The sequence below is a fragment of the Crocuta crocuta genome, unplaced genomic scaffold (genome assembly GCF_008692635.1).
Source record: "Crocuta crocuta isolate KB4526 unplaced genomic scaffold, BGI_CrCroc_1.0 scaffold273, whole genome shotgun sequence".
NCBI classification, from domain to species: Eukaryota; Metazoa; Chordata; class Mammalia; order Carnivora; family Hyaenidae; genus Crocuta; species Crocuta crocuta.
Window position 1 is genome coordinate 7,051,291 of NW_027529425.1, and position 16,028 is coordinate 7,067,318.

The following is a 16,028-nucleotide window of genomic DNA, read 5'->3' on the forward strand; positions in this document are numbered from 1 at the left end:
TGACGCAGCCAAGGCTGAGACAGGTTCAGCAAGATGTCGTGGGTCATCGGTCGCAGAGCAGACGTGAAATTCGAAGTAAGTCAAGGCTGGGCTGGGGGAGGGCATGCTTTCTGTCACCACCCCTGGCCACTCTGGGACACACTCCCTGTGCACAGACACTTGCCTCTTTATAGCTGTGACAACTCCTTCTCCACATGGCAGAAGTATCTCAAAACAAGAAACACTGTTTATTTTTGGGAAGATGCAGTTTTGCTGATTAATCACTGGGGAAATATTCACATACACACCCTGAGAATGGCAAGCACTGGGCACAGCCCCTGCCACGTGGACATCTGACCCCGAGGCTTAATGTCGCAAACTCCGATGTGTACTCACGGCTTTGGCTGACTTCTTGAAGAACAACCAACTCGCTCCTACCTGGTCCTTTAAGCCAAGAGCCCACGCAGGGGGACGGGCAGCCCTGAGTACCTCCGAGTCCCCAAAACCTTGATCCAACTTGTTATTTAATTTAAAGAAAATACAATCATCTAGGCCGAAACGGTGAACAGGGCGGACTCTGGCAGTTGAGGGGAAAAAAAAAAGCACTTCACAGAACAGATTTAACCACCTAGAAAATGGTCTTTAAGGCATATCCGACTCGCAACGATCGGCCCCATAGTGTTGAGGCCCGAACCGTAGAAGAGAATAGGCAGAACTTAGCGGAATGTGTAAGAACCACCCAGAAATTACAGCAGCGGCCGTGTTACGGCACAGCTACCGAACGAAAACGAACGCAGGCCACGCGACCCTTGCCAAAACTCCAGGGCCGCACTGGAAAAGCTCATTTTGTCGAAAACAACCCGCAGCAGGCCGGCTTGCACGCGTGGTGAGCCCTGCGCGCCCCCGCGCCCCGCAGCCCGGCGCCTGGGACTCACCGCGGCGCCGGGNCCGGACGGCCGGGGGACGCGGACCCCGAGGCTCGGTCCCGGGGTTGCCGTGGCTGGGCGAGGCCCGCCCAGGGCCCCAAGAGTGGACATGTCGGACCAAGCTTGGGGTGGCCGGGCAGGGACAGGAGGAGGCCCGGCAGGCGNTGCGGCGCAGATACTGAGGCTGGGCGGCGTGGGGCTGGGGAGGGTGGCCTGAGGTGAAACAGCCACCAGTTCAGCAATCGTTGGGACGCAAAGATTCCTAAATAAGAGCTGTGTTTTCACGTTTTCGGCTGCGGGCCGCACAGGGGAGGTGAGGGTCCGATTTGATACGGGTTTGGGACCAAGGGAAGGTCGAAGTAGAGGTGACAAGTCATTGCTGAGGATGAGCAGTCGCCGGCTCACTTGGACGCGGAACCACCTGTTAATGCAGAGCTGCAAGTCTGGTGGGAGATGGGGACGGGACGGGGATGAGAACAGAGGATGTGTTCTGGGCACAGGGACAGGGAACGGGGACAGAGGTGGAGACTGTGGACAAGGAAGGGGACAGTGGATGGGTTCTGGGGACAGGGACAAGGGAGGGACAAGGGGACGGGGACAGATGGTGGCTGTGAATGGGGATGAGGACAGTGGATGGGTTCTTGAGACAGGGACAGGATGGGGACAGAGATGGAGGCTGCGGACAGGGATGGAGACAGTGAATGGGTTCTGGGGACAGGGACAGGGGAGGGTCAGGGAATGGGGACAGAGGTGGTGGCTGTGGATGGGGATGAGGACAGTAGATGGGTTCTGGCGACAGGGACTGGGGAGAGAGCACTTCATCCCCCCTAGATCTCAGTGTCCACCAAGTCCAGACCCTCAAGGATTTTGATTGGAGCCCCTCCTGGTTTGTAACCCCTTGTTTGTATAGGGACAGCTCAACCAAAGGTCCATAGATGGCGAGCGGGTAAGTCTTCCTCCCTCCATGCAAATGGGGGGGGGGGGGGGGGGGGGAAGAGCGTTTTTCTTTGCAGTTCAGTTCGTGATTGATCTCCACGGTATTTGTCACAATGGAAAAAAGGTCGGCAGGGAGGCACAGCCCCAGGAGTGGAGTCTGTCCTCATCTGTCCTGTGTAAACAACAGTGATACACACCCCTATTTTTGCTAGTGGGCATAGGTGTTCCCAGAAGGATAAAAACGGTGTGGGAACACTGGTTGCTCCTGAAAATCCAGAGTCAGGGAGACACAGGTGCAGCTTTCCCTCGGCTGTCCTGGCCTAAAGGGCCCCTTCCGGGCAGAGGATGGCCTCAGGGCTCTGTCCCCTGTCCTGGCTCACTAGGGGTTCTCAGCCCAGTGCCTCACACACACAGTAGGCATTCGGGAAGTACTGACTGAATGAACCAATCCCAGGTTAGACTTGAACTCGTGTCTAGCACCCCATCTTTAGCAACAGATGCCCTGATGATGCAAATGTCCCTTGGAGGGGACCCATCTCTTCTGATTTTCTCCTTGTCAAGCAACCCTATTTCCAATTCACTTTATCTCCCAAGGGGACTTCCCCACGGAGAGGTGCCCTGGGGGAGTCCTGGGGGGGTGGGGACCAGGTTGGCTGTGGGCGGAAAGGCCATGGGAACAGGCAGCAGAAAAAACTTGCAAATGTCATGCTCCCTCCCCCACAACCCAGGGGCAGGAACAGAGCACATTGAGAAAAGAAATAACACTGTTTGTTATTCATTTGAAACCTCACATGCACTTTTAAAAATTTAAACTCTTTATTTAAACATTTCAGTAGCATCTTATCAATTTGGCGGGCAGCAAAAGCAGCACTACCAAAGACAAGTGTTTTGAAAAGCATTTACAAAAATACCTCGCACAAAGTCCTATCTTGCATCTTTAAAAATAAATTAATATTCAAAATACTTCCACCCAACTCCCAAATTTAGTTTTATATAGGAAATTTTGATTATAGATTTATCCTGTAATATATGAAACATCTGTATACATTTTATCTGACCTAACTGCATAGGCATTAGTTAGTCCCAATTCTAAGAAAGAGTGAAAAAAAAATGCTACTTTGTGTAGTTTTTATGTATTTGAGGACTGTTGTGCAGTATACATAAAACTCTTCAGAAAACCAGTCAGCACCATCATTTTCTTTTTCTGAAAATACAGTATTTATGAGAACACCAAAAGAACGGTCTTAACCCAATAAAACTTAAATAATTTTTAAAACATCTGTAACACTTTAAGTGCCTTGCAGAATTCTCATTTATAAAGTCTGCTCAGTAAAATAGTCTAAATATTAAATATGAACTATAAACAAAAGGAGTCTCAAGGAATTGAGAACGGCGACAGTCCTAGTAAGAGGCAAATCCCGGCTAGAAGCGGGAAGAAAGTGGCGCCGTGGGAAAAAGTATAATCACAAACAGATGGTTTCATGAATTTGCTACCCTGGACAGTCCCCTGGGGTAACTGTCATTGGTGGAGAGACTTTAGACTCGGAAAGACAGGGAGCAAGTTAGTGTTCTACTCTGCAGCAAAATTCAAACCCGACAAGGATGACACCCACAAGCCTGGGCGTTCTAGGTCCCGTGGAGACCGCTGCGCAGACTTGGGGACAGCTGCCATGGATGAGCCTCCTTGAGACCTGAGCTCCCCCTTTCACATGAGACCCCTTTCAGCCTATGAGTCCTAACTCAGGATCTTTCTCAGAAGTAGGAACAAACTAAGAAAAACACACAAATTTCCCCACCTGGTGTGGAGTAAAGGAAAAATCCTACCCTGGAAGAAAGGAGTTCACAACTGAAACTTGGTGATGTGGTTTTTCCCTGAAAGAAATGTGTGCTGGATTGAACAGGTGACATCAATCTGCCCCCAAAAGTCCTTGAGAAGGGCCAGTGAAAGGCTAAATATCAAAGCTTCAAATACTCTGACCTTTTAATTTCATTTGCTTTGTTCCTGATGTCAAGAAAATACAAATATCAAGAGCTTTATGTTCAAAAACAAATCCCCAAAACAACATATGTGTCTTTGTGACCCACACATTCAAATGAACTTCCACAGAGATCAGCTGTTGCGAGCAGACCTCGGTGAAGCTACGCGTTCGACATGCAGTGTTTTCTGTGGACAGACGGGCAAGCGGGGTGTCCACTTCCAGTGGCAGTCGGTAGCGTTTATTTAGGGGTGATGTTATCCTGTTACTCTCTGTGCCCTGGTTCGTGAAGGGGTCCAGTGTGTCAGGCTGTCCCAGTATATACAATATGTACAGGGACCAACGGCAGGGGTTTACTTGATGGGCTCTCCATGGACTCTGAACCGATAAAGACATGTGTATTCCGGATGGCCCCAGTTGGAGAAAATCCGAAGTTCCACTATTTGGAAAGCTCTGTCAGGTCTTTTCTGAAATCAAAAGGTGTGGAGGAAATCACAGTTATTCAGTCACACCCCAAGTCTAATCACTTTCCCAACTATGATATTTCAGACTAAGCAGTCAAGCTGGAAAATTAAGTTTTCTATGTGGACTAAGTCACGGACCCCAGGACACAAAGCTCAGGTAAACAGGAGTCCTGATGAGCCACAGAGTTACTTTCAGCTTCAGCAACACGACACATGCGTGTGGAGCAAAATACACACTACAAAGGCTCGTCTGGGCAGAGTTAAGAAGCTCAGATTTGCTTTCTCAGAGGTGGACGCCACCAGGCAGCTTTGCTAAGATCAGCCATGTCCTGCTGAGCCAAGAGACAGGCGAGTGCAGGTCGGGGCTCGGGAAGCCACGGGCCAAAGGTGAGCCGTGCACGTCCTTACCGGTGTGTGGAACATCTGGAGGGACTCCCCGTCCTGATCATACATGAACCGTCCCAGGAGCCGCCCTTCTTCCTGGTGTTCATTTTCTAATCCCTGAAACCAAAACCAGACAGTCATTAAATAATGGGAAAACAACACTGCACCAGTGAAGACTGCTTCCCTTCAACACAATCTGGGGAGATTAAAGCATTCCTAAGGCCTTCTCCAGAAGCCCTGTGAATTGCTGGGCATTATAGAACTATGCGGTTAAGGGCTTTGCACGATTCAAGGCCCATGAGGGAGGTCCTGTTCCTCCCATACGTGGCAAGAGAAAACCACAGCCAGAACCAGCAAGCTGGCAAGAGAGAAGTGACAGACCGCAGGGACCGCCTGGTTACCGTGTGGCCCATGCTGCTCCACGTGCCATGGTGGAGCCCTGGGCCACCTGAAGCGCCTGGGACAGTGACACAGGTCAGCAGGCTGTAAACCTGCAGGCAGCTGGCTCGCACGGAGAGCAGAGGGTGCCAGGGGCTAGTGTGGAATGGGGACGGAGTCTCGGTTTGGGAAGATGAAGAGTTCTGGGAAGGATGGCTGGTGGTGGCACAGCTGCGTGAATGCGCCAAATCCGGCAAACTGCATGCGTAAAATGGCTAAGGGGGTAACTTTTATGGGTGCTTTGCCACATTAGGGAAGCAGGCAGTAGGAAATATAGGCGACCGTTGGAGTGTGTCAGAGCAGAAAGGACTTCCATACGAAACGTGGAAGCAGTGACAGAACGAGCAGAGGCAGCCACACTGGGAACTGGTTATAAGAGGGACGTGTGACAAGCGTTTATAACTAGCAAAGCTCAGACGTCCGTAAGGAAACTAAGATTCCTGTAAGATAAGCAAATAAAAACAAAATGAGTCTACAAAAAAAGGAAACGCACATGAAGGACGGAAACATAGGTGGCATCGGCTCTCTTCACCTGGAGGGTCAGCGGAGGTTAGGACCAGAGGGCTCAGCGAGGTAAAGCACTGGTAAGGCGCACGCTCATGCCCCTCTGCTCCCCAGGCTACTGGCTAAGGGTGGTGCCACCATGAGTGTCTAGTTTACAGGAAGAAGAGAGACCAACAGGTGTGGCCCCGTCCTCCAACGCGGAAGCTGTGGTGACAGCCGGACAACTGGAAGGTGCACTGGGGCTTCGCTACATCACAGTGTTTTACATATTTAAAGGTCTGTACAGACAGTTCGTCACCATCATAAAATATGAGTTGTGCTGTCTTGACTCTGGTTTTTACAGAGAAAAAGGAGGACAAAGCAAAAAATGCCACGATATGAACAATGATTTCTCTGGGTGCCTGGATTCTGGGTTTTTTTTCCAACTTTCGTGTTGGGGGGGTGGGGGATGGGACAGGGACACCAGGGCACAGACTCGTTTTGACAGCCTTTTCTGGGCTCAGCTGAGGGAGGTTCCCGAACTGGAGGAGGGGGAGAGCCGGGACCAGCCTCACTCACATAGACCGCAAAGTCCTTGGGAGCGCTGGTGATGTTGCCCGTGGGTGACAGCGTCTTTGGTATGTGCTCCAGAGTGAAGGTGGTCGGACGGATCTCCATGGACAGCCTCACCACGAGGTACCCCTGGGAGCCCTTGAATGCCCAGCAGTTGCCTGGATAGATGTCAGGCTAGGAAAGAGACAAAAACCGCAAACTTTATACATTAAAAGAACTTTATACTATCAGAACCTTAACTACTGATAGCCTACAGTTGGCCAGAAGGCTTACTGATAACATAAAGTCGATTAACACATGTTTTCTACATGTATGATATACTACATGCTTAGAATAAAATGAGCAAGAGAGAATAAGTGCTACAGAGATGATGAGCAAGAGGGAGGCGCAGAAGTAGATCTGCACAGTTCAAACCCATGTCTTAAGAGTCACCTGGAGGTTGAACAAGCTCTTAAGAATGTATTTGACAATTTAAAACTCATACAGAAACAAGAGGAAACACTATTAATACTGAAGTAGAAAAAGATAAATTTTTACATAGTAAAAAGTCATCATAAGCAAAAGCAAAAGACAAACTGGGGAAAGGCATTCGCAACTTAAAACTCCAGGGGGCGACCATCTCTAGTATATCAGTAAGTTTTATAAAAGTTAAGGTAACTAGCATCTTAAATGAAAATAGACAAGACAAAACACATTTTTTAAAAAGAAGTAAACTTAAACAGTCCCCAAACATAAGACAAGATGCTCTGCCATACGTAGTAACAAGAGAAATACAAATTTAAATGACCAACAATAGTGCACGGGGTTGAAGAACCGGTCAGTGAACCAGGAGTTAAGAGTGTGCCCCCTTTAGGAAGTGAAAGCTGGCAATACCCAGCAGGGCTCCTTGGGGCACCTACCCTGTGACCCAGCAATCTCCTGCTGTCCCTAAGGTATGCTGGCGAAATATAAAATGACAGAGGCATGGGTATTTTTGCGAGAGAAACCACTGTGCTTGTGATGGGGACCTAGCCATATATGTGCTGTGCTGACCAAAATGCACCGAGTGAATGAGGCAGGGGCCCTGGCATGCAGCCGCTTGTGATATGGAGCAGGAGGGAAAGGGGCAGGCACACGGTAACACCTGTGTTTGCTCATACTCGAATTTGGTTTTGGTTGATTCTCTGCTCCTGATTTAGGCATCATCTGTGCCTGCCCTGTGCAAATGGACTGGGTCCTCAAGGGTTAGGCTCTGTGCACAGAGGGTCCCCGGGACTTCCCTCTGGGAGTTTCTGACAGCAAAGGGCCTCTAGGGGTCCCCTCACTGGGAACATCTTCTCCAGCACCCTGGAGGGTGGCACCATTCAGTGAGTCCTGGCTGTGCCCTCTATAAAAAGTCTGGGTCTGAGTCCCAGGTGGCTGGGGGACGCTCTCTTGGCTGCCCTGCCTTGGTCATGGAGGTCGGAGCAGTCTGTTCCCGGATTTGTTAAGGATTCTCTTTCCCTCTAAGTAGCCAAGCGCCTACTCCTCCAATCTCATTGCACACGGAGCCTCCCCATCCAGGTTCCTGAGTGGGCCCTCCTCACAAAGCACTCTCTTGCTCATGCATGCCTCACACTGGAAGTGCCACCAAATCCAGTAGGCGGGGCGGGCACAGCTGCCGTGGGCCAGTGTGGTACTGGGGCAACGGCAGGAACATCAAGGCCTCTCAGCTGCATGATGGCAAAGGGCCTGACCCTGTGGCCAAGGCAGCACCTGCCGGGATCCCATGAGCTCCCGCACACCAGTGCAGGGGGAACGTGGCCATCCGCCACGTGCCTGGCGGTGTGCACCTGCCGTGGGGCCCACACCTGCCTGCAGCCATGGGTGCCCCGTCCTATGGACAGTTCCCACTAAAGAAATCAGTTGACCTTTCTTCCTGACAGTTGTTACCACAAGGCAGCATTTTAGGACCGATGGGAAACCAATGTACCAACAGTTTCAATTCTTCCTCTTGGGCCTCCGTGAGTGACCGAGTAAAACGGGGTGCACGGCAGTAGTGCGCGCTGAGGGCAGGCCGCGGACACCCCGACAGAGGCAGCCGGAAGTGCTGTGTGAGCTCAGGGCTCCCCCAGGCCCCCATGGGGCTCAGACCCAGGGAGGGGTCTTCCCCAAGGTGTGAGCGTGCCCGTGTCTCATGAGGGAAGGCCCTCGGCCGTGACCATGGCCACAGCAGCACACCTGCTCAGATTGTGGGGACGAACCAGCGCACCAAGGCACAGCGCATGACCGAAGCAAGGGGATCAGAGGTATTGGAATGGTGCTGGGGGCTGTTTGCAGAGCCCCCATTGCGGGGGGGGTGGGGCACGGCTGGCAGCTCACCTGGATCACGACACGCGGGGACTGGGAGAAGTACCAGAGCGGGATCCCAAATAGGCTGATGAGCGCCGTCTTGGTCTCGTACGTCTCAGAGCAGCGAGTACTGAGGATGCTGCCACCTGAAAGCAGAGTTTGAAGCTGCCTCAGCATCCACGCCGACTGCCTGGAGGGGGCTCTGGGCACCCAGTCCCCGTGGCAGGGGTGCCCACAGAGGTCTACAGGGTCTCCGGTTGCTCAAGCTCACAAAGAACCACCTACTTGACGCTAAGCCCCAGGCTAACTCTTATTTCTGTCAAATTGGGTGTTCAGAGCCCACGGCTGCTTTGGGGACAAGTGAGGCCCCCCCCTCTGCATTATGGGACTTGCAAGGAGCTTTTGTCCCTTTTTCTACACAAACAACAAGTCTGACAGGCACCAGAGATACCTGACAGGCGCGTCTGCTTTCAGAGGGGCTCTTGTCAACAGAGCACAGCACAGGGACCAGCAGGATCAGCAGCTGCACAGGGAACCGGGCACATCGGCTACCAGGGGCAGGTGTCCCTTGGGGTAACACAAGTATTCTAGAGCGAGACAGCAGTGACTGCTGCAAAACACAGCAACTGTGCTGGAGCCGCCACATCATAGCTTTTCAGAGGGTGAAGCTTAGGTTATGTGAATCGTATCTCCGTTAAAAAGCAATGTTTAAAAAAAAAAAAAAAGGTCCAGGTTGCCCCTTGAGAGGAAACAGACAGGATGCTGGTGTCAAGGCACAAACTAAAAAATAATACAAATACAAATAAAAGCTCCTGAGAAGTTTGTACTCTAAGAGGCAGTGGCTCCTGAGTCTGACGTCCGTTGAACCCCTCGGAACACCTACACGCACATGTGGCCACTGGGCCCTGTATAAGGGCACCTCTTCTGGCTGCTGGGGGTAGACCTGGGCGGTGGGAACTCAGACAAGAAGAGAAAGTAATTTTGACCTCACTGATCAACAGACTTGAATTTCCGAACCTTTGTATTATCTCTTTAAACCTCGTATTCTCACTGAAGACAAAAAGCATCCTTAAGTACAGACACTCTAATACAGAGTTGATACATGCCTTGGGTAGTGACAGAACCTGCAATTCAGCCTCATCAAAATTACCAAAATTCCAAATTAATGACATATAAATCTGTAAGGACCAGTTACGCTTCTAAGTAAGTAATGACCCAGCTGAACGGTTAAAAGAGCATTTGATGTCTCAGAACTGAAAATGTTGTTTTCATAAATCACTGAATTTCAAAAATGTGTTCCTCACAACATTCTAAAAAAGTCATTCTCAAAATGCACACTGAGACCAGTGAACGGCCTTCCTGACCCCCATCCACCATGGGAAGAGCGTAGTGGGCTGCACTCATGACAGTGGCCCTGGGCCCGCTGCAGCACCGCTGCACAGACAAAGACAGCGGGCGTCACGGCTCGGATCCCCTCGGCGGCTGGGTCAGGGTAAACCATATCACTGCTGTCCTGCAGGGCTCCCCGGCTACTGCGGACCAAGAGCCTCTGTTTCGGGGCAACTGGGTGGTGCAGTCGGGTGAGCGTCGGACTCTTGGCTTCTGGTTCAGGCCCCGGTCCCAGGGACTCAGCCCCTCGTCAGGCTCCGTGCTAGCTGTGAAGCCTAAGATTCTCTCCGTCCCTCTGCCCCTGGCCACAGGCACACACACACTTGCTCTAAAAAAGAACAAAAAAACCTTTTCTCAAAGAGAAAATGTTGGTCCACTAACCCTTGGTCTGCAATTCCTAACTTTTAGAAACTCAGAAAACTATGATTCCTCTGACACAGATGGTGGCCAAACCTTCCCCAAACAGACCTTACATCACCTTGAGTCTCCACCTGTCTTGTGTAGCACAGACATTTGCCCATTTCTTCACAGAGACACTCTGTGCTTGATCCAGGGTGCTGTCCCAAACATCCCAAAATTCTTTTTTTTTTTGAATTTAAGTTTTTAAAGTAAGCCTCATGCCCAGCATGGGGCCCAACGCAGAGCCTGAACTCATGACCCTGACATCCAGAGTCACACGCTCCACCAACTGAGGCCACTGGGACCCCCACTGAACCGCACTTCTGTTCGTTCAGATACACCTGGGCCCTGGGCCTGTGCAGGAGAGCACGCAGCACTTGCCTGACCCAATGGACCGCAGTTTTCTCCTTTATTCCTCTGAGGAAGCAGGACAACTTCCCCATTGCTCTACTCATGCAGCAGCTATTCTCATGGTTACTTCCTGTCATCTGTGTCCCCCACGAGTGACAGCTCCCACAGGGCCGGGGCTGTTGGGGACCCAGGACAGTCCTTAGGTGCAGCAGGCATTTAAACCGCGCTCCCTGAGCACCCGAACCACATGTATTCACGTGACTGCATGCTCTCGGAAAGCGTCTAAAAACCACTTTTCTGGTATCAATTACTGTACTTCACTGCTTAAGAGACATTTTGCAACACAAAAGATCATGGATAATCAAGCAGAATTTCTGTGGCTGTGCACTTGGACTTGGACATGGCGGTACACTTGGGGCACTTGGATGTGACTAGAAAAATCCTACTCAAATGCCCCCATGTTGGGGCTTCGCTGATGCCAAATGTAACCCGGGCTCATGCCCACGGATGTGCGAGCACAGGCACCGGCCGTCTATGGGAGAACCTGGCCGCACTCTGAATCAAGGGCACTGGGACTACCTCGTTCTGGCACGTTCCAGACTGTGCAGAGACGGGACGAGTAGCCTGGCAACAGGTGACCCCAGTGTTCGGTTGACTCACCACCAGACTCCAGAGCGAAGTCCACCATGCCGGTCTTATCCTGGGAATACAGCTTCAGGGCGTTGTTCACAATGACATGTGCTTGCTGGACAGAGAGGTACCGTGCATTAGTGGGGGCCGAGCCCCAGAAGAGAGGAGACAAGACTCAGGTGTCAGTGAAGAAATGAAGGACCCCCCCATCTCTATTGGAAGGCGTTTTCAGTTAAGTGTATGGGAGTTAACAGGCACGGGCCATGTCAGCCCCATGCCCGACCACAGGGGCCGCTATGTGGACAGGGGAGGGCGCTGCCCTCGACCCAGGGCTCCCACACAGTCACGGAGGTAGCCATGCCAGAGAACCTGTGGGTGCCACAGAAACTTGTGTGATTTTGTGGGGTGGGTGGGACATCCATGACGGAAACTCACGTGCCCAGGCCCCTGGGGAGCTGCTGACAGGCAGCCACAGCAGCCACGGCGCCCTGAGCTGGCACCCTCCCCGCACCCCAGGCCACGCCGTGTGCCTCTGCGATGGCAGCCACATCCCTGTGGGACCTTCGTTGGGTGAGAGCTCAAAATCCGCCAGCTGGGAAGCTAGGTCGGAGTCCTACCACAGTGCACACCTCAGCCACTCCTGCTGCCTACTTACCGCTTCTGTTATTCCAGAAACCCCGGCCTCGCGCACAGCAGACAGCACGGTTTCTGAATCGGGGCCCTGCTTTGTCACAGAAACGTAGTGGGTAACATTCTTCAGGATCTGCAGCTCCAAATCCCGCAACAGAACCTGCAGGTCATCCTTGCTTATGAATCGAGAAGAGAGCTTCTGTAGCAGCCATTCAAGAGCACCACCTTGCTCGTCAGAGAACATGAGTTTGACGGTTTCTCTGACTTGGGCGTCTACCTGGTAAAGACATTAGTAAGCAGAACATGAATTTGGTGTTTTAACTCAACCATTTCAATGCTTCACTTCCGTCACCTTAACACCTCAAAGGGATCACCAACCTCCAAAACGCGTAATCTAAATGTGACAACTTTCTCCCTTCATGTTAACTTTGAGCAGCTCTCCAAAGTGCTGGAATACATTACACAGAATAGGAGAAGAAAAGAGAGTGGCCCAAGTGCCGTGTGCTCCCAGAGAGCTGAGGGAAGAGAGGCTCCCTCCACCGGCTGCCCTGCATGTGCCCCTCAGCAGGCACTTGCTGAGGGGGTGACCCGTGGGTTGGGTCCACAGAGGAAGGAGCCCCAGACCTGCAAACTCAGTGCAGTAAGGAAGCAGTCATGTAAACGACGTGCGTGTGACCTTGCCGATGCCAGAAATGGCCTGTGCCCTCTCCCTCCCCACCCCCCGGTTTCATAATGAACAGAGTGTGGACAGATGCCCAGGAGAGGGCACAGAACCCCACAGCAACGCAGGGAGACCTGCCCAGCCACTGGCACTACGGACACCCTGCTCCCCGGTCATAGATGGGCCGCTGCCTCCAGCCCCGCGGGCCCTCTCGCACTAACTCTGCAACGCGCAGCACAGCCTCCTGGTGTCTGCCTGCCCATTGCTCTCACTGCTGTGGGGGTCCTCCAGGGAGTGTGGCTGCCAGGTTCAGAGAGTCTGCATCTGCACCCCAAGATCTTCCCCCACAGGGTGGGGGCACCCACAGTCCCGTCAGCCACAAGGAAGCCTGCTTCCCAGAGCCAGGCTGTCCTCCACCTCCTTGCCGATCTGAGGGCTAGAGAACAGGTGTTCACTTTCATTTGCAAACCCGAGGAGTGGAAGCGAGGGGCCTGCTCAGGTGCTGGGTCACGCTCCCACAATGTTAGGGGCTCCTTGCAGAGTGGAGATCATTTCATCATCTGTACTGTAAATACTTTTTCCCAATCTATTGTCCAACTCTGACTTATAGCTTTTACCATTCAAATGTTTTTTTTTTCCATTTTTATGCAGCACAAATGTCTGGACTTCCTCTTCAACATAAAGATACCAGAGCCCAAAACAGCATGGGGCTATGTGACAACAAGAAGCGAAGCTTCAGAGTGCAGCATGAATCTATGCCGGTGACAACACGTACAAAATAGCCAGCCCCCAAACCACGTCCACAAGTGGCCATCTGCACATCAAGTATGGCAAGATGCATGCCGGAGTGCTGATGTGCCGGAGAGGACTCTGGGAGGGTTGAACGCTAACTATTTTGTGTGAAATGCTATTTCATATGTTTAAAACTTCTCAAGTAGGGAAGCTCAGTCAGTCAGGCCTCCAATACTTGATTTCGGCTCAGACTGTGATTTCTCGGTTTGTGGGACCAAGCCCTGCATCAGGCTCTGTGCTGACAGCACAGAGCCTGCTTGGGATCCTCTCTCTCTCTCTGCCCCTCCCCTGCACACTCTCAAAACAAATAATAAAAAATATCAGATATAATAAAAGTTCTAAAACAAAGTTGAAATTAATAAAAATGAAGATTTAACTAAAACATTTACTTTCTACGATAAAACATTTTACGACTTGCCTTTCCATGTATCGTGCTGACCTCCTCACAGCTGGTTTTCAAATGCTGCCAACCAGACAGTTCTGACCGCAGACGACCCAGCTCCAGCTCCAGGTGCTTCACCACAGAAAGGAGGTGCTGCTCCTCCTCAAGCCCGCTGGAAAATCAGGGGAGGAGGAGAGAAGTCAGGCGTCTCCAGTCGCACATACTTAAAGTAAACGCATGCAATAAACATGTGGAGGAGGGAACCAGGACCCCGCAGACAAGTCAATAGTGACCCGTCCCACCTTAGCATGGAAACTGTTCAGGTCAAATCCGTTTCAAGTCAAGTCCCAAAGAGACCTTTTCCCACACCAGTGCCTGCACATGAATGCACAAATATGCCGTGGTGTTGAGGTAAGATGTCTAACACACGCTACTACCAGGGGCTCGCTTTCAGTAGTAGGAATAAGCACTCAAAACTATTTCATATTTAAAACCCACATCTTTTTTTTAAATAGTTTATTGTCAAGTTGGTTTCCAGACAACACCCAGTGCTCATCCCCACAAGTGCCCTCCTCCATGCCCTTCAACCCCCCCTTCCCCTCTCCCCCATACCCATCAGCCCTCAGTTTGTTCTCAACATTCTAGAGTCTCTCATGGTTTGCCTCCCTCCGTCTCCCCTCATTTCTCCTTCTTCTCCCCCACAGTCCTCCATTAAGTTCCTCCTAATCCTCCTCTACGTGCAAACATATGGTATCTGTCCTTCTCTGCCTGACTTATTTCCCTCAGCATAACACCCTCCAGATCCATCCATGTTGCTACACATGGCCAGATTTCATTCTTTCTCATTGCCATGTAGTATTCCATCGTATAGATAAACCACATCTTTTTGATCCATTCATCAGTTGATGGACACTTAGGCTCTTTCCATGTTTTGGCTATTGTTGAGAGTGCTCCTATGAACATTGGGGTACATGTGCCCCCAAGCATCAGCACTCCTGTATCCCTTGGGTAAATTCCCAGCAGTGCTATTGCAGGGTCATAGGGGAGTTCTATTGTTAATTTTTTGAGGAACCTCCACACTGTTTTCCAGAGGGGCTGCACCAGGTTACATTCCTACCAACAGTGTAGGAGGGTGCCCGTTTCTCCACAACCTCGCCAGCATCTAGAGTCCTCTGATTTGCTCATTTTAGCCACTCTGACCAGCGTGAGGTGTAAAACCCACATCTTAAAAAAGAATAAATAGGGGCACCTGGGTGGCTCAGTTAAGTGTCAGACTTCTGCTCAGGTCATGATCTCATGGTCCGCGAGTTCGAGCCCCATGTCGGGCTCTGTACTGACAGCTCAGAACCTGGAGGCTGCTTCAGATTCTGTGCCTCCCTCTCTTTCTGCCCCTCCCCTGCTCACAAGCATGTGCTCTCTCTCAAAATAATAAAAATAAAACCTGTATCTCTTTTTAAAAACTATAAAAAAGACATCAGAAAAGAGATAAATTCAGTAATGTTGAATATGAAATTTTCATGCTACTGGAACAGATGACTGAAGTGAAAAATGTAGGACTTCAGAGTTTTTCTTAATAATTCCTATTTTTACGTAGGAATTGTACATTATGATGCAAAATGTTGCGGTATTTTATTTGTTGGGGTGGGGGCAGGTGGCTGGTGAGCTGCCAATGTTGCGTGTCTCCAGACAGCAGAGTCCAGGAAACCCATTTTAGCATCCACATGTCGGCACGGCAACACACCCTCTTATGGAAACACAGGCTCTGAGAGGCAAGTAAGATGTGCTGTTGTTAACACTCATATCCGTCCCGATGGGAGGATATATGGGGTCTAAAACAGTGATACAGGATGTATAAATGTACGAAGTTAAAGCTCATCGTCCGGTCCCCCGCGTGGAGCCGCAGGAATGACCGAGTGACAGAAGGGCACAGGTGTCACGTCTAAACACACCAATGGGGGGCTGTGCATAGGACCATGGAGATAAAATCAGAGTGTGTAGAAAATGAGACGCAGCTTTGAGTGTGTCAAGGGAAGGGAACCCGCACAGTTCTAGGATTCGGGGGAACTTAAGAAGGTGCCGGAGAAAAGGCCGGGGCAGTGAGGACCCGAGCGGCACACCCCCAGGGAACCGCTTGGTGACAGGGCTGTTTCGGAGCCAAAACACTGCCCAGAGGTGGCACAGAGCCCCCATCCCGCACGTGAGAAGGCCCCATACAAACGGGAGGTCCTGGAGGGCAGGGGTCTGGCCCGCGTTGAGAGGCTGCTAAGGTGGTGAGAGTCCAGGCTGGGAGGCCCACCTCCTACCAAGGCCCAGCATCAACCACGC

General features: G+C 51.2%; 1 protein-coding gene across 13 annotated transcripts in view; it reads right to left on the reverse strand.

The window, feature by feature from the left end:
- Nucleotides 1-2,638: 2,638 nt before the first annotated feature.
- The window catches only part of SUN1 (Sad1 and UNC84 domain containing 1), a 51,691-nt gene continuing 38,301 nt past the window's right edge, over nt 2,639-16,028 (reverse strand). For all 13 annotated transcript variants that reach the window (XM_077758803.1, XM_077758811.1, XM_077758810.1 and 10 more), the window contains 7 exons: nt 13,740-13,875; nt 11,894-12,145; nt 11,269-11,353; nt 8,500-8,615; nt 6,166-6,333; nt 4,690-4,782; nt 2,639-4,284 (listed from right to left, as the gene is read on the reverse strand). In XM_077758803.1, coding sequence (XP_077614929.1) covers nt 4,171-4,284; nt 4,690-4,782; nt 6,166-6,333; nt 8,500-8,615; nt 11,269-11,353; nt 11,894-12,145; nt 13,740-13,875 — 964 coding nt within the window. In that variant the 3' untranslated portion in view covers nt 2,639-4,170. The remainder of the gene's footprint in view (nt 4,285-4,689; nt 4,783-6,165; nt 6,334-8,499; nt 8,616-11,268; nt 11,354-11,893; nt 12,146-13,739; nt 13,876-16,028) is intronic.